This window comes from Delphinapterus leucas, chromosome 16 (genome assembly GCF_059928025.1).
Source record: "Delphinapterus leucas isolate spDelLeu-1000000601 "Yukka" chromosome 16, BTC_Dleu_Yukka2, whole genome shotgun sequence".
NCBI lineage: Eukaryota > Metazoa > Chordata > Mammalia > Artiodactyla > Monodontidae > Delphinapterus > Delphinapterus leucas.
Window position 1 is genome coordinate 36,663,337 of NC_143144.1, and position 18,510 is coordinate 36,681,846.

General features: G+C 39.0%; 1 protein-coding gene across 2 annotated transcripts; it reads left to right on the top strand.

The window, feature by feature from the left end:
- The first annotated feature begins 1,618 nt into the window (after nt 1–1,618).
- Nucleotides 1,619–18,428, top strand: GHITM (growth hormone inducible transmembrane protein). 2 transcript variants are annotated; one of them, XM_022562437.2, is made up of 9 exons: nt 1,619–1,729; nt 3,112–3,276; nt 4,274–4,373; nt 5,917–6,028; nt 6,456–6,597; nt 10,128–10,236; nt 15,109–15,297; nt 15,756–15,927; nt 17,452–18,428. In XM_022562437.2, exons 2-9 carry the CDS (start codon nt 3,148–3,150, stop codon nt 17,534–17,536), a joined length of 1,038 nt encoding a protein of 345 aa, XP_022418145.1. In that variant the 5' UTR covers nt 1,619–1,729; nt 3,112–3,147; the 3' UTR covers nt 17,537–18,428. The 2 variants fall into 2 exon arrangements, with proteins under 2 accessions (XP_022418145.1, XP_022418146.1); XM_022562438.2 differs by lacking the exon at nt 1,619–1,729 and adding an exon at nt 1,771–1,878.
- The last annotated feature ends 82 nt before the right edge of the window (nt 18,429–18,510 follow it).

The window sequence follows — 18,510 nt, forward strand, 5'->3', positions numbered from 1 at the left end:
TCCTTATCAGTGATAGTCATCAGTCATTAAAACCTGTAAATTCCTCCTTAGTCTTTTATCTCTGTCATAAACCCCTTCTCTGTCCCTCTGTCTTAATTCCAGCCTTCATCACTTTTTGCTTAAACAATTGCAGTAAATTCCCAATTGGTTTCAAAGTCAATGAAACCTCTCCTCCCTCCACACTAAGCATATCTTCCCAAGGATGTGACAAGGTAACTCTCCTGCCTCAAAACATTTAACAGCTGTGGAAACACTAGCCCCATAAGTAAGAAAAGAAAACATGAAATCAGAAATGTTTCTTCTTTTTTGAAGATAATAAACTTTAATCAATAATCTTGAAGCAATTCACTTAGACTTAAAAAGGTACTTCGTTTATTCAGGTACTGTGTTGTGAATGCCTTCTCTTTGCTGGTAACAGAAGCTCTAGGGGAAAAATAGCACTAAGGGAACTAAACAGAGAACTTATTTGCTAGCTGATTAAATTGGGTGAAGATCTAAAGTAAGATTAAATTGATCATGCTCGATCTGTTCACTATCTCAAGCGACAGATTTCTCCAGTGTTTTCCTGCCATTTTCAGAGTGAATAAGACCTGTGTGCTGCCAAGCTGTTTTATTACCCACATAAAACGCAAACCTTTTTGTTTGTCAAGATTTACATCGTTAGAGGATTATCGTAAATCACAATGAACAATAGTTTAGGAGATTAGGTTCATGAATTTTACATGTTATTAATCACCTTATCGAAATAGCGCCCGTCTAGGGTTTTACGCAGATTTATTTTTCTTCTTAGTACTTATCACTAACAAACATTTTGTCTATTTTCTTGTCTCCACCAGAAAGTAAACGCCATAAGGGCAAGGAGTTTGTTTTGCCAAAACAATGGTACAATATGTCTTTTATTTGTATGTATCCCTAGTACAGAATTTGGTACAAAGTGAGCCTCAGTAAATATTTGTTTAACGGGTAAATGAGAATGATAGGAGGGGAAAATCTTCCTCACGTAGCCAAGAAATGGTTTTTCAACCTACAAATTACATGCATACGAATAGTTCTCAAAACAACCCTGGGTAAGAGGCAGAGCCTGTTGTACCAACCTATTATACTAGTATTCACTGAACCTTGAGAATGTGTCATGGGGAGGTCACAAAGCAATGAAACAACTCCTAAAATCCGGCCAGGCGGCTCTCCGACCTCGTGTAACTCAGACCCTTTTGTAGATTTCACATCGGCCGCAAGAAACCCGTTGGCTCCGGTCTGAAACTGCCAATTTGGCACACTATCTGGAAATAAATTCTTGACAAGAGGAAAGAAACGGGACGAAGGAATAATTTTTAATTCTCATACTATCCTCTTTCAATTTTAAAATAATTTTTTAACTGCTGTAAGTGAAACTGTTGAGAGAAAAACGAAGGTGAGCTCCGCTACCCAGAGCTAAAATGGCTGAAATGCCTTCTCTGCCCACACCCACGATGGACGTTGACTGAGAGCCTCCCAACAATCCTCTACTGGCCCCGCCCCTACAGCTCGGAACCCCTCCTTCCTACTACCCGCCCTTCCGTTAGGCCTCCGGTCATGATTGGCTGTCCGTAGTGTTTGCGACTTCTCCGGATGTTGCGTCACGCAGCGAGCTAAAGAGACTGCGCTCACAATCAGTAAGAGGTGGGCAGAGGGCGTTGCGTTTCGCCGGCCCGGAAGGGAAACTGCGCGCTTGAGTCGACCAGGGACTGAGGTAAGGCTTCCCCGGGCCGTGAGGCACCGCGATCCACCTTACTACTGACACCGGCCCCGTTGGGCCGCTGCGTGCGTGTGGGGAGGACTGGAGGCGGCGGCGCTGCGGGCTGCGTCACGGGCTGGCGGCGCGTCAGGGCCGTCCTGCAGGTGACCGGGTGGAGGGGACGGCGACTTCGGGGCCTGGGGTAGGCGGGCAAGGGCCAGCTGTCTCTGCCTGCTTCTCCTTGGGCAGCGAGGTGCTGAATCATCCCCGCGGCCGGGCCGCCCAGGCGCCGCTGTGGTAGATAAGGGGGTGCCTGCGGCTGGTGTGCTGTAGAGTCGTGCGTTGACTTCGGGAGGCTGGAGTTTTTGCTGCCGGGCTCTCATCCGAGTCTTGTGATCTAGCTGAACTTTCTCGGGGGACCAGGCGCCCGAGCTCATCGATGCACAGGAAAGCGTACGGGGTCGGTAATAGTACCCATTTTGTAGTTAAGGCCCCTGAGTGTCAGCGATCAAACATTCGCATGAGGCCACTTCTAGCCTGTGATAGAAGTAAAATTCCCACTCTGGAGGCCACTCTGAGCTGGTGCTCCTCAGTAGGTGTGTTGAGGTCTGAGAGGCACAGCACCTTTAGGCTGAGATGATGTAATGCCACGAAAGTGCTAGAATGATTCGGTATTTTTCCAAAGAATAGGTGTCAGTTTTGTACACCCCTCGCAGATCCCGTGACAGAATTGGAAGTACACTCAGGTATTTAAAAGCAAAGATTCTTAGCTTTTGGGGTGCTAGTTAAAATATATATTACTGTGTCCTATTCCTAGGGGTTAAATCCTTAGGACCGAAGTTAGACCTAGGAATCTACATTTTTAAGATACATCCCAGGTGGTTTCAATACCTTGAATACTTTTACATCATATTTTGAAGGGAAGTAATACTTGGCATGCTTGGTTTCCACTGATGTTTTATAACCTTGCAATGTAGTATGACCTTGAAGAGTTAATCACTTCTTGGATGACATTTTTCCTCTGCTCAGAGTTATTCTTAGCCCTTTTTAAAATTTTCCCACTGAATGCTGGTATAAATCTTCAGCCAAAACCACATGTATAAAATCCATCACACACCCCTTAATTCTCTTAAGATATTAAATCCACTCTGTATTGGACACATAAAAGTCATTCCCCTTGTTATTTTTCCGATTGGGATTTAAACCCATTTTGGTGGTCCAGCCCAAACCAGTTCTGTGGGATGGATTTCTTGAACTAACAAGGGACAAGCAGAGTATTCATCATTATCATTTTAAAAGGTCACTTTATTTCATCTTTTCTCCTAAGAGATGATTGGTTCTTTCTTAGAGCCGGTGGGTTGGTTAATGGGTGATTTTTTGTCTCTGTCTCTAACTAGCATTTCAGATCTGCTTGGTAAACCTGGTGCACCACCATGCTGGCCGCAAGACTTGTGTGTCTCCGGACACTACCTTCCAGGGTTTTCCACCCAGCTCTCACCAAGGCCTCCCCTGTTGTGAAGAATTCCATCACGAAAAATCAGTGGCTCTTACCACCCAGCAGGGTAAAGATAATCTGAATATTTTTATATTGTCTGTCTCTCTGTATGCTCCTGGGACCATTTTTTTTGACAGATTGTGAAGCTCCCTATTCTACCATTAGTGATTTACTGAAACAGCCCTGAAAATGTACCAAATCAGCTCTTTCTCCCTATTAGTGTTCTGTTCCATGCTTATCATATATGAAAAAGAACTCCTGTAACTTCTCCTTTACTTACAGCTCTTGGAATTTCTCATTCAGAGAATTTAGAGTACTCTGGGAAGGATTGAGAGCTGTATGGTACAACAGAGAGATCGTGGAGCCTATTGTCAGAAGCTTAAGAATATTACCATTCGGCCAATAACTTATTAATAAGTTACTAAACATGTCATTTCAGCTCTTGTTTAGAGAATGGTAAAACAAAATCTGTCAAGTTAGAGAGAAACCCATTTCCTTTTGTAGTAGATTTCTGCTCTAGCATACAAATTAGGAGTATAAATTTTGAAATGTGAGGTAGATAAGGAAATATACAGAAGCTAGAAGAGACAACTTTTTTCTCTTAAATTAACTGTTCCACTGTTGAAAAGAGCTAAAATAGAGGTAGTAGTCATCCGTCCCTTTGGCTTTGTGTTAAAGGAAGGATTGAGCCCATTTCCCAGATGAAAAAATGCAACTAATACTTAATGCATATCTTTTAAAAGTTAGTGTTTAAAATATGATAATTCTAGAGATATAAATAAAATTTGTAGTTTATGAAATAAACAGTTCTGAAACCTGAACTAAGAAGTTAGGTTGTAATGAATTAGTGAATCACTTCGAAGATAGAGCACAGGTAGGGTCTACATTTAATTTTTTAGATTGGCTAACATACTTTCATAGTGAAGTATGTATGATTTACATACATAGAAAGTACCAAGTTACATTATACAGAGTTTTCTAGGGTGATGAGATCCTCTGTTTTATTTTGTTGTTAACATTCTTTCGGTGTGGGTGGTGTGTGTCTTTGTTTACATGTGTTTCAGGAATATGCCACCAAGACAAGACTTGGAATTCGGCGTGGGAAAACTAGCCAAGAACTCAAGGAGGCAGCTTTGGAGCCATCATTGGAAAAAATATTTAAAAGTAGGTGGCAGCCTTTAGTAAACTCATGTTTTAAAAAAAGGTCCATGAACAGCATCCTTAAAGTATGTGCAAACTTGTACATATGTGCATTTTGTGAGAAGAAGGGCAGTCATCCTCAGGTATCTGATGACCCTGAAAAGGTTGGTACTTCACACTGAGCTCAGTGGTCCCCAGTCACGTTTCTTCCAGAAAAAAATTTTACTTTCACCATTTTTTTTTTAAGGATTATTAGTTAATGCGCCATGATCTGAAAGTTATAATCTGTTATTCAAGTTCATTTGAAGTCACGTAGAATCTTACTTCAAACATAATATTTGTACATGTGTCAGGTCAAGAGTAAATCACCAAAACATAGATGTTAATAAAAAGCTAGTTGTTCAAGAGGGGTCATCTTGATTGGCTGCCCATTTAGGGCCTCTCAGGAGGCAATACCCTAATGGCGTCAGTTTGGTTCACAGTTTGGATTTCAGCTTTGCAAGTTCAGAATCTAGATTGGTAATCTACCCAAAATCAAAAGGTCAATACCCATCTTCCCTGACTTAAAGTGGAGTTATGTCCTGATAAACCCATCGTAAGTTGAAGATGTCCTGAAGTTCAAAATATATTTAATATACCTAACTTACCAAATATCATAGCTTAGCCTAGCCTACCTTAAGCGTGTTCAGAATACTTAACATTAGCCTACAGTTGGGCAAAATTATCTAACACTAAGCCTATTTTATAATTAAGTGTTGAATCCTTCCTGTGATTTATTGAATCCTGAAAGTGGAAAATAGAATTATTGGGTGAGTACAGAATGGTTATAAGTGTATCGGCTGTTTACCCTCACGATCAACTGGCTGACTGGGTGCCGCTGCCCAGCATCACAAGGGAGTATCGTACTGCATGACAGTAGCCCAGGAAAAGATCAAAATTAAAAATTCAAAGTACAGTTTCTACTTGAATGCATATGGTTTTTTAAAAATCTTAAGTTGGGGACCATCTGTATTTTAAAATGGGAGAGAGCCCTAGTTGGCATCCCTCAGGGCATTTCTGTTGGTCAGTTGGCCCTAGAAACCAAATTATATGAATCATAGCAACAGTGTAGTAACATTCTTAGGGAACAAACTTTGACTAAGGGGAGCAAGATGCTCTTTGTGAATACCTCCATCCAGTTAAGAGTTGATAAATTATTTCCCCTCGGTACTCTAAAAAACAAGAGCACCCTCTCCCTTGATCCTGCTGCATAAACACTAATTACATTTTTCTTTGGGTCATTTTTTTCTTGACTCCATGTAAAGCATCACCTTTGTTAATAGCACTTTACACACAATATTAAATATAACATGTGATGTTAACATGTTTTTCTCATCTTTATTTTCTAAGAGTGTCAGGAGAACACACACCTCTTATGAATAAAATAACATATATCACAGAAGTACCCCTACATCTACAGATACACCATCTCCGCAAATTTTGTTAGAGTGAACATAAAGATTAATTAAGTCTAATCATTTTAGTCAAGACAGCAGTATTAACTTGCATTTCCTCCTGTGTTCTGCAGTTGATCAGATGGGAAGATGGTTTATTGCTGGAGGGGCTGCTGTTGGTCTTGGAGCTTTGTGCTACTATGGCTTGGGAATGTCTAATGAGATCGGAGCTCTTGAAAAAGCCGTGTAAGTAAATTGTTCTCAAACAATTCGCGCCTTAAAGGTTCCAGTTTTCTTCTCATCCTTATCTTTCACCACTTTTGGAATATTTTGTGTCCAGTGTTCCAACTGTGTGGAAATACACATGAATAAAAATAGAATCTCTCATTTCCTTGGCATATATTTATTCAAACAATAAATAAAAATCTTTTACCAAGGTTATATATGTTTAAGCAAGAAGCAAACGTGTTGTTTTGTATATGTGCCAAGTGCTTATATGTTTTATATTACTTAATTTTTTATGGTAACTCCAACATGCATCATTATTTCCATGATACTGGAATAGGATTTAGAGCAATAAAGTGATATTTCTCAAGATCTCCCACCTAGTAAATGATTCAACCAAAATTCACATTCATAATTCTATAAATTAACTGTGTTGTGTTTCTTACAGAATTTGGCCTCAGTATGTGAAGGATAGAATTCATACCACCTATATGTACTTAGCAGGAAGTATCGGCATAACAGCTTTGTCTGCCCTGGCAGTGAATAGAACTCCTGCCCTCATGAACTTCATGATGAGAGGCTCTTGGGTGGTAAGTTAGCTTGTTTTCGTTTTCCTTTCCCACTAAATAGCAAAAGATTAAATGAAAACTATCGGAAGAGGGGATTAAATGGAAAGAATACCTTACTATATTAAACAAATCTTTGTTCAGGTAATATATGAATTATTAGTGCAGCTGAAACAAAGTAGGAAATACCTTCTTAGGCAAGTCAGCTATTATTCCTTGTTGAATATGTATTTTAGTAGCAGCAAAGATGTTGGAACCCAAACTTACAGGAACATTCTACTTATCTAGCAGCAGATATCAAACAGCTCTATTTTGTAGTAATTTACTAAAAAATAAGGCAGATGAAAATCCATCTTATGTGGCACATATATACAATGGAATATTAGCCATAAAAGGAAACGAAATTGAGTTATTTGTAGTGAGGTGGATGGACCTAGAGTCTGTCATACAGAGTGAAGTAAGTCAGAAAGAGAAAAACAAATACCATATGCTAACACATATATGGAATCTAAAAAAAAAAGGTTCGGAAGAACTTAGGGGCAGGACAGGAATAAAGACGCAGACGCAGAGAATGGACGGGGAGGGGGAACGGTAAGCTGGGACGAAGTGAGAGAGTGGCATGGACATATATACACAACCAAACGTAAAATAGGTAGCTAGTGGGAAGCAGCCGCATAGCACAGGGAGATCGGCTCGGTGCTTTGTGACCACCTAGAGGGGTGGGATAGGGAGGGTGGGAGGGAGACGCAAGAGGGAAGAGATATGGGGATATATGTATATGTATAGCTGATTCACTTTGTTATACAGCAGAAACTAACACACCATTGTAAAGCAATTATACTCCAATAAAGATGTTAAAAAAAAAATCCATCTTAGAGGTCAGTGGAGAATAGCTGTCACAAAAACCCAAGCACTCTATACTACTAGGAGTAGAATAGTGCTGGCACTATTCTGAACTTTTCTTGACCCTATATAAGGTTTTATATTCAGTGAGAGTTTCTTGAGCATTTGTTGTTTTACTAGCATTTTTTTATTTTAGGAGAGGACAGGGTAGTCGAGTTTTGTGAAAAAAAAACAGCTTGGGCAAAGGAGAGGAGGTAGTCATTACAAGTGAATATAATCCCTTTCAAGTGTTTGAAGTTCAGGCGTTTGAGGTCTGGAGTGTGAAGAAGACACAGTTAGAAAGGGTGTGTTTGATTGCCGAGCTGAGGAGAGCACCTAAGCGGTTAGAGGCTATTGCAGATACTAGAACAGCAAAAGTATGATTTGTATTTGAGCTTTAAGAGCTAATGTGGAAGAGACGGGAAGCAGGTGTACCAGCTGTGCCTTTTCAAGGTCTAAAATGATGGTAATGCAAACTAGAGCAACGAGTGTGAGACTGGAAGGGAATGGGAGATGGGAAAGTTTGTATAACACACACTTCCCACAGCAAATTCCCACTGATTCTTCCCATGGGCAACCCAAATCCCTATGACTTCCAAATCTGTCATGTTTCCACTCTTCTGTACTTTCCAAAAGGAGAACCATTTGCAGTTGTGTAGCCATTTAGACACTTCAGTGTTAGGGTCTTGCTTCTCAGATGGGTGTCATGAATCTCCTATCCTAGAGGTTATTGAAGGCACAGAATCAACTTGTTGCATTCTCATCAGGTATGTCAGTTTTAGAGGTAAACAATTTAAAGCAATGCTTTTGTAATAAAGCAAACTTGAAAGATTGAAATGTACAAAAGAGTTTAGCCCCTAAAATAAGACTTCAAGGAGGTTTTGTGCCTGGGCCATATTCTCAGGTGCTTGTGGGCATAAGATCAGTCTCACCTGCCTTTAGGGCTGCTTAAGTAAAATAGTTTAGAAAGCCAGACAGGTGCTACAGAGAGGAAGAAGCCTTTGGGAGGTGACAGACATACACACAGATAATGTCAAAGTTTGTACCAAGTGCTTTTGGAACAGAGTAGAGACATCTGACACTGGTTATTACAGCCAGGGTACCTACCAGAAAAACTTTTCAGGCAAAGAGGTAATCCTTGAATATGTCAACCAGATAGGAAGGAGGTATTTTTAGGCACAATAAACAAAATTAGAGAGGTGTGAAACTGGGGCATGTTTGCAGCCTACCAGTTCAGTGTAGCTGGAGTGTAGAGTATGGGAAGGTAAAAGGCAAAAAATGAACCTGGATGATGAAGGACTTTAAAAGAAAAATATATAATTGTGTTAAATATCTTGAAAATGCTTTGCACAGAGATAGATGAAGTAGCTTTTAGTAATTGTTTCTCCATTGGAAGGTGGTGAAGTAGAACCCAGCGTGCTTTTCTGTGTTATGAGTGAAGGCTTTCACATTCTCAGCAAAAACAGCTGTTATGTTTACCTGTACTTCACCTCAGAGGTTGACCATTCAGATGCCCATGGGATAGACATAATGCAGATAAGTGAGGCAGGCCTGGTATGTCACGTGGGATTTTGGCATCTAGAGAAAGCCTTCCAACTAAATGCGTTCATGCTCAATTGTTTTTTGAATAGTTGGCCAAACAAAACATCTGCTGCCTGATCTTGCCCAAGGGCTGCAAGTTTGCAATTTCTGCTTTAAATTTCCTGAAGATTGATTATCATCTTTCATTACAGACATTTCTTCCTTGTTATGCACAAGGAATATTTAAATGTATAACAGTGGAAATCGAAGATAGACAAATAAAGGGGATGAGGGCCAATTCAGCCAGAAAATTGGGAGGACAGAAATGTAGAATCTTATTTCTCATCTTTTCCATGTGCTTCTTTTGTTCAGGTTTTCATTTAGCAAATATAGAATTTGAGACAATGTGATATCTATATATACATATATATATACATATATTCTAATTGGTGTATCATGACTAACTTTTTTTTTTTATATATAAATTTATTTATTTATTTTTGGCTGTGTTGGGTCTTCGTTTCTGTGCGAGGGCTCTCTCTAGTTGCGGCGAGCGGGGGCCACTCTTCATCGCGGTGCGCGGGCCTCTCACTAGCGCGGCCTCTCCTGTTGTGGAGCACAGGCTCCAGACGCGCAGGCTCAGTAGTTGTGCCTCACGGGCCCAGTTTCTCCGCGGCATGTGGGATCCTCCCAGACCAGGACACGAACCCGTGTCCCCTGCATTGGCAGGCAGATCCTCAACCACTGCGCCACCAGGGAAGCCCATGACTAACTTTTTTAATGTTACTTGTGCTATACCAAAATAAATATAATTAAAAATAATTATTCTGGGATTTTTAAAGGGGTTTTGTTATACCTTTGTCTAAGAAGAATAAAATTTTTTCAAGATGTTATCTGCCAGAGCTCTACTCATTTACTTAAAGTTGTCTGGAAAACTTTATGTATGATAGTAGGGGGTGCTCTCGCTAATTTAACCAAACTGAAATAAGCACAAGGCCTTTTAATGTGCTAGAAAAATATAGGATTCTGTTTATTATCCTTCATCTTTTTAAACATGGTTTATTGGAGGGACTAACTGGACTTGGAACCTGTGAGTTTCTACTTTGTTGTTGTATAAGGATCAATTTTTCTTAGTAATACATGTCTTTCAGACAATTGGTGCAACCTTTGCAGCCATGATTGGAGCTGGAATGCTGGTCCAGTCGATATCATATGACCAGAGCCCAGGCCCAAAGCATCTTGCTTGGTTACTACATTCTGGTATGTTCTGTTTTACAATTGTTGTTAATCTTAAATACTGCCTTTTTTGATGGCTCTTCACAGTCGTAAATGATATGTACACAATTCAATTAAGCCTCATGTCTGCTAAATACTTATGGTTTTCTGCACTTATTCCTGGTAGTATTATTGCCAGATCTCCACTCTGGAAAGTTAATGATTCTGATACTAAGACCATAGACAGCCCCAGTATTACACTTGCCTCTGGTGACAGTCTAATATATGCAGGGATTTCCTTTTATGTATTTTGTCTAATACCAGGAGGATTTCAGATCTGATACACATCACTTGAGAATTGTTCTTGTTGTATATCTTTAGAAAAATAAGAAACTGGGGGTCTCTACCAGAGAAGGAGGACGTAAGATGTGTGAAAGAATAGGAGCAGAGGTTTTTGCAGTGGAGCATTGGGAAGAAGAAAGCAGTCAAAAAGATCTTTGGAAATTCACTTTTGTGTGTGATGCGGTTAGCTGGGTCAGTAGATAGTTTTTGGCACAAAGTTACTGTGGGCAGGACAGAGGCTGACCAACCCTGGTATTGCGGAACAGTATTAATATTCCTTTAGGTATGTGTAATATTTTCCTTAATTATGGAAAGACAAATATTTTAAAGTTTACATAAAGTATTTTCCATTGCAAGTATCCCAGGGTATTCTGCCTCTGGGTTGAGTAAAGAACACCAGATACAGAAACAAAAATGCTTTAGATGCATGATCTCTACCACGAGCCAAGACAAATTTTATAAGCATTTCCATGAAAATTCCAGGGAGACAGACTGAAATGTTTTTAACGTGGGTTAATAAATGGAAATTAGTTTTGGGGTACCCAGTATGATGAATTTCCAGTGTGAAATACATCATTTGTATTCTTCATGTGCTGGCTTTGTTTTGGTGAATGTGAGAGAGCATGACTTCCCAACCTTGGTTTTCAAGCCTCTCTTCCATTAGGTCTTAGGTAATTCAACCATAGATATTTTCCATGGACCTTTACAAGACAGAACTTTTGTGGTTGGGAGGGCGATGGTCCCAATATTTTCTTCTAATACCAGTAACCTGCTTTTAAGAAAAAAATTACTTAAAACGTAGTGTGTGCATTTGCTTTAAAATTTAATATCTCTTAGTGCCATATAACATTCAAGGATTATTCAGCGTCTTAGCCAGTAAATAGAGTTCTACACCTGTTTCCCATTTTAGACACTGTTTCCTTGAATAAACAGGCTCAGTGTCATTTTATCTCTGATAAATAGTAGATCCACTTGTTGAATTAAAGTAGCTATGTAGTTTTAATTCGAGCTAGAATAAGTAAGCCTTTCTACCTGTGTTGCTTAGAAAACCTCTTCTTATCTGATATTATTGTAACATAAATTAAGTTCTGGGTGTTTTTTTTTTTTTTTTTGTGGTACGCGGGCCTCTCACTGTTGTGGCCTCTCCTGTTGCGGAGCACGGGCTCCAGACACGCAGGCCCAGCGGCCATGGCTCACAGGCCTAGCCACTCCGCGGCATGTGGGATCTTCCCAGACTGGGGCACGAACCCGTGTCCCCTGCATCAGCAGGTGGACTCTCAACCACTGTGCCACCAGGGAAGCCCAGTTCTGGGTGTTCTATGTGTGTTGGAGGGCAGTCCCCAAGACCACCCATTCATTCAGCAATTTGTTAGATGGAGTCACAGCACTCAGCATATAGTTATACTCAGAGCTAAGGTTTATTACAGTGAAAGGATACACAACAGGATCAGAAAGGGAGAAAGATACAGGCAAAGTCTAGAGTGTGGAGAAATCCACACACAGGCTTTCAGTGCTGTCTCCTTCCTTTGAGGTCACACGGCAAGAATGCGAAATGTGCAGTAACATGTACAATGTTTCTGCCCAGGGAAGCCCATTAGAGACTCAGGGCCCAAGGTTTTTATTGGGGGCTGATCATTTAGGGACCCTCCTAGCAACTACCAAAATCCAGACACCCAAAAGGAAAGCAGGCATTCAGCATAACTCATTTTTTGCATAAATAGTCTAACCCTAAGGTTAGAGAATGGTTCCAGTGCCAAGTTCTCAGATGCCAGCCAAGGACTAACCTTGCAAGCAGGTCTTTGTAAAGGTAGGCTTAGGTCTGCTGTGTTAACCCTTTCTTGCGCAGTATGAATGCCATTTTTTTCTTTTTTTAATTTGTTTTCAGAATTTGCTTTATTCTTCATAAACATCTTGGGAAGCTGTGTGTGCAGGCATTAGCCTGTCCATATGTTCATGGATGAGGAAGATGAGGCTGGGTGAAGTCACACAGCAGGAAGTGCCAAAGTCAAGACTGACACCCCCAATGTTATATTTCTCTTTTTTTCTTTTTTTTCCCCCATGAATTTATTATTTATTTATTTTTGGCTGCATTGGATCTTCGTTGCTATGCGCAGGCTTTTCTCTAGTTGCAATCAGTAGGGGCTACTCTTCGTTGTGGTGTGCGGGCGTCTTATTGCAGTGGCTTCTCTTGTTGCGGAGCATGGGCTCTAAGCACATGGGCTTAAGTAGTTGTGGCACGCAGGCTCAGTAGTTGTGGCTTGCGGCTTCTAGAGCTGAGGCTCAGTAGTTGTGGCACACGGGCTTAGTTGCTCTGCGGCACGTGGGATCTTCCCAGACCAGGGCTCGAACCCATGTCTCCTGCACTGGCAGGTGGATTCTTAACCACTGTGCCACCAGGGAAGCCCCCAATGTTATTTCTTAAAGTCCAACTCTCTGTCTAATTCTTCATCCACTGGCATGATGGAGTTTCAGACCCCTTTAATCCAAAGTGGATGACCTAAGGGCAACCACTCACAGAGTCAAAGAGACATCAAAGCCAGGTTTTGACCCAGGATAAACATCCCAATGCATTCTATTTTCATTTTTCATACAGATGTTTAATACCTTGTGGACACAGCTGCAGTCTCAATCAGGCCTAAGTGATACTGTGCAAGAATTACTGAAACGCTCGCTTAAAGCTAGTCTCTTCTGTGTTTTTCCCCTGCTTTATTGAGATATAACTGATACATGATATTGTATAAGTTTAAGGCATACAACATGTTGATTTGACGCATTTATATATTACAAAATGATTACTGCCATAGCATTAGCTGACCTTCATTTCGTATTTACCGTATCTTTTTTATGATGAGAACATTTAAGGTCTACTCTCTTAGCAGCATTTATGATGCGGTATTATTAGCTGTATTCATGATGTACATTAGGTCCTCAAACTTGTTAATCATAACTGGAAGCTTGTACCCCTTGACAGGTATCTCCACATTTTCATCTCCCCCCAGCCCCTAGTAACCACCACTATGCTCTGTGTTTCTCTGTTTGACTTTTTTAGATTCCACCTATAAGTGAGATCATATGATATTTGTCTCTCTCTGTCCAACTTATTTCACTTAGCCTAATGCCCTCAGGATCCATCTGTATTGTCAAGAAGTGCAACATTTCATTCTTTTTTGAGTGAATAATATTCCATTATTTATATATACCGCATCTTCTTTATCCATCCATCCATTGACAAACACTTGGGTTGTTTTCATATCCTGATTTCCGTTCCTTTGCTTATAAACCCAGAATTGGGATTGCTGGATCATATGATAGTTGTGTTTGTTTTTTTGAGGAACCTTCATACTTGTTTTCCCCAATGGATGTACTAATTTCCTGAAGGGCAGTTTTCATTCACAATGATAATGTTGAGCTATTCTTACTAGTTTTGTAATTGATTTGTCCTTAAGCAGCAAACATCTATTGCCATTTAAGATTTTTATCAGTATCATTGGAAAAAATCTCAATAATCTCCTTGAAAGTTTTTCTTAAAATTTTGCTGTCAGTTGCAAAACTGATAGGAATTCTGATAGAAATGTCATACAGACGAATTTCTATCCAATATCTTTCCTAGAGCAAAAAATTTTTAAATTTTTCATCATCATGTGATAAAATATACCCTATTACTTGATCTAGAAATGTTAGTCTCAAGAGACACACTGGTATTAAAATTTCAGTGTGAAGGTAGCTCTGTGCTTATTCCATGAGTTCAACTATGCACATTTAATGTTTAAGAAAAGGGTATAGTTGAGAATTCCCTGGCTGTTAGGACTCTATGCTTCCACTGCAGGGGGTCCAGGTTCGATCCTTGGTTGGGGAACTAAGATCCCACAAGCCACATGGTACTGCCAAAAAACAAAAAAAAAGAAAAGGGTATAGCTTGCTCTACTCAATACAGAAAGAATGCCTTATCTAAGATCTGTTTTTTTTAAGTAAAAGATTTCTATTTACCTTTGCTAATGAAATTATTGTTACTATACTTTGGGTGGACATGTTTATAAATATCTAACAACTAAAATTGCTTTTTCCAAGCTGTGATTACATTCCCTATTACACAAGGTAACAGCAGCATCTGTCCGTGAAGTTCCTACTTTAAGATTAGCATCATATACTTATTCTTCCCTTTTACTGTGTTCTCTTTCAGCACAGTAGATTTGACCTTCAGTTAATTTAAGCCTTTCATCTCAGTTCTTCCAAATGTGAATATTGTTATAAAGACTATTGGTAGACTCAGATCCAAATAATGAACTACACTGAATTTGACATAGTTACTAAAACTCTAGATTAATGTTTATACTTGTGTGAGTTTTGACTGATTGACTAGGAATCGTGTTAGTTGTGATTTAGAATTTGGGTAGGTACAAGTTTTAGTTGTGGGGTTTTGGGGATAGTGTCACCTAAATAAGGAGAAGACTTTTTGTAATCATATTGTTTAACTATAAGCTATAATATGTTCAGATGGCATGTTAGTTAGAAGAAGCATTTTCCTTTTGGTTGTTATTTAGTAAATATTTAACTGCCTGCTTGCTCTTTCTCCAGGTGTGATGGGTGCAGTGGTGGCTCCTCTGACGATATTAGGGGGCCCTCTTCTCATCAGAGCTGCATGGTACACAGCTGGTGTTGTGGGAGGCCTCTCCACTGTGGCCATGTGTGCACCCAGTGAGAAGTTTTTGAACATGGGAGCACCCCTGGGCGTGGGCCTGGGTGTCGTCTTTGTGTCCTCACTAGGTAAGCCACTGTGCTTTGATGCTTGGTTCTTGGTTCATGATGTCCTAAAATCTTCTGACATACTCAGGTATCCTAATGGAGAGAATTTAGTAAGTGTCATTTTTAAAAGTTGGTTAAAACGTATATGGTAATTTGACTGGATTTGCTCATTTGGCATCATGGCAAACCATTATTATTGGTTTTACCAAATACATGTAAAATGGGAAAGTTGGTCTGGAGAACATGAAAATTGCTCTGATGCAGGAACTTTCCTATAATGTGGGCAAGTGACCCATTGCAAGAATGAGTATAATGGGTTTTGAACTGAATGTATGTAAAATTAGAGCACATACTCGGATGTTTCCTTATCTGTGCAACATGCCAAAGAAGAAAATTTTTTTAAGTGATGCTGATTGTAAATCCAGTTACAGAAAAATCCTTTTTCCCAGAAAAACTTTTTCTTCCCATTTTGATTTCAGGATCTATGTTTCTTCCACCTACCACTGTGGCTGGCGCCACTCTGTACTCGGTGGCAATTTATGGTGGATTAGTTCTTTTCAGCATGTTTCTTCTGTATGATACACAGAAAGTAATCAAGCGTGCAGAAGTAGTACCAGTGTATGGAGTTCAAAAATATGATCCCATCAATTCGTAAGTAGCCTTTAATGTCTTTTCTTTGTTGCATAAGGACATTTGTGTTGCTTTGGCCTATTTTGTTTTATGACTGTGTTAGTTTCCAAGGACTGCTATAACAAATTATATAAACTGGCTGATTTAAAACAACAGAAATTTATTCTCTCATAGTTCCAGAGTCCAGAAGTCTGAAATCAAGGTATTGTCAGGGTTGGTACCTTCTGAGGGCCCTAGGGGAGAATCTACTCCATGCCTCTCTCCTCGCTTCTTGTCATGGCCAACCATCCTTGGCATTCCTTGGCTTGTAGATATATCACTCTAATCTTTACTCCTGTCCTCATATGATGTTCTCCCTGTATCTCTGTCTCTTATAATGATGTCATATTGAATTAAGGCTCACCCTTCTCCAGTATTACCTCTTCTTAACTCACATCTTAATTATAATCTCAAAGACCCTATTCCCAAGTAAGGTCACATTCACAGGTACCACAGATTAGGACTTGAACAAATCTTTTGAGTTCAACCTGCAACAATGACTTTGTTGAATTTTACTATTTTATTTCTGTTATTATTTGGTCTGTTCTCTTTCCTTAGTAAGCTATGTATACACAGAACATTTGATTATATTGCAACTAAGTATAATAATTAGGTATATATTCAATTGATTCAGAGTATTTTACCTATTTTGTTAATTAGCCTTATAGTGCTTTTGTTGGTCAATTAATTTTGCGTGTGTGTGTGTGTGTAATTTATATTTAACAGACTTTAAAACTGAAGAAAAGATGTATTAGTCAAGTGTTATTTTTGGAAAGTGTACATAATTGAAATTTTTAATAGAAAAACCTATTTTATTAAAAATTGGAAACACTTCAATTTTTAATTTTTTATTAAAAATTGAAAATTCCATTTTGGAGATATTCAACTGTAGCTAATGTTAAGTGGTGTATAATAATGCTTTTTCCTTTCCTTGGCCTCTCCACCAAAGTAGGTTATTTTATTTAAGTAATTTCGTTGAGTTTCATGGTGTCTATCACATTTTTTAAAGTAATTTATTTTTATTTCTTTAAAACTTAATGTAATGATTTTTTTAAACATTGCTATAATGCTTACAGATTTGTAGCAGGTTTTTGGGGGGTAATGAGGGGAAGCATTGAGGGAGTGTGTTATATTTTAAAATGCCAGACTTGTGTCTGACACATTTCTGTGAAGGTGTTTCTTTGGTTTTTATTTTGATTATTTCATTGTCTGTCACCCATTTCTTTTTTTTTTTTAAAGCAAGATACTGTACTCATAGTAGAGTATCAGAATATAATGATTTTTAAAACTGCCCTTTAACACTTAAAAGATTAATCTGCCAAAAGAAAAATCTTGATAGTTTTCTAGTCTAGGACTTCCTTAGTTGGCGACTTTTTTTAAATTTCCATTTCACGTACCTGGGATAAATAATCAGTGTTGCGCTTTCTTCTCTCCTACATTAAGAAATAGTTTTTGTCATTGTTACAAGAATTACATCATATTTAACAGGCATAATTTCTTTTCTAGGATGCTGGGAATCTACATGGATACATTAAACATATTTATGCGAGTTGCCAGTATTCTAGCAACTGGAGGCAACAGAAAGAAATGAAGTGACTCAGCTTCTGACTTCCTTAATACATCAGATATCTAGCTTGTTTAATAGGGGCAGATATTCTTTAAATAGTTTGTGCAAGCAGCTTTCGTTGAAGTTTAGAAGATAAGAACTTGTCAACATGTTTCAGGTGTTCCAGTAATGTGATGCTTCAGGTCTGCTTTTTCTTCTGGAGAATAAATTCAGTAGTTCTCTTCCAAATAGCACACACATTTTCAATTCTTGTGTTTGAGTAATTCTAAAATGTTCAAATGAATATGAAAACCAAGTTTTGTGTTGCAGGAATTTAAGTATTTTATCTATTTTTAAATTTATTTGGTTAAGTGAAATTTAGCAAACTTGTGTACCTGCATTTTTCATTTTGTATTGCGGAATATTAACAAGTAATGTCATAAGTGATGTAGGGGTTTGGTAAAGGGACCAGAGAGAAGTAAAGCGACACCTGCAGTCTTTCTTTGAATACTTAGAACTTAGCACTCATGTAATTGTGGTGAGCCAGTGAGGGGGTCTGGATGTTTGGAAACAAGTCATGGCTGTACATCTGCTGAACTTATCAGAAGCGCTGAGCAGAAGACAAAGACATAGGTGATGCTCCAGGCTCTCCTTACGATGTGGATGTGATCATGTTTGGCTTCTCATTGTTTGACACTGTTAGGAGAGTCCACAATGCTAATCATGTGGAGAATTCCTGTTACATATATTACGTGTGTGTGTAAGTCTTACTTTTGAATCGTCTAGTAGAACAAAATATCCTTAAAACACTCAGGAAAAAAATATTCGAAGCAGGAAAATTGTTGCATTTTAAGTATACAAACAATATGTGCATAGTTGCTGAATATTTTTGCAAATTTATTGAAATGTTTAAAGGAATAAATGCTTGCCTTTCTTATCTCTTCAGGCTTTAACTTTTATATCAGAAAAGCCTGTTCGTGGTTTACACTTGAGATTATAAAAGCAGTTTTCCCCCTCAG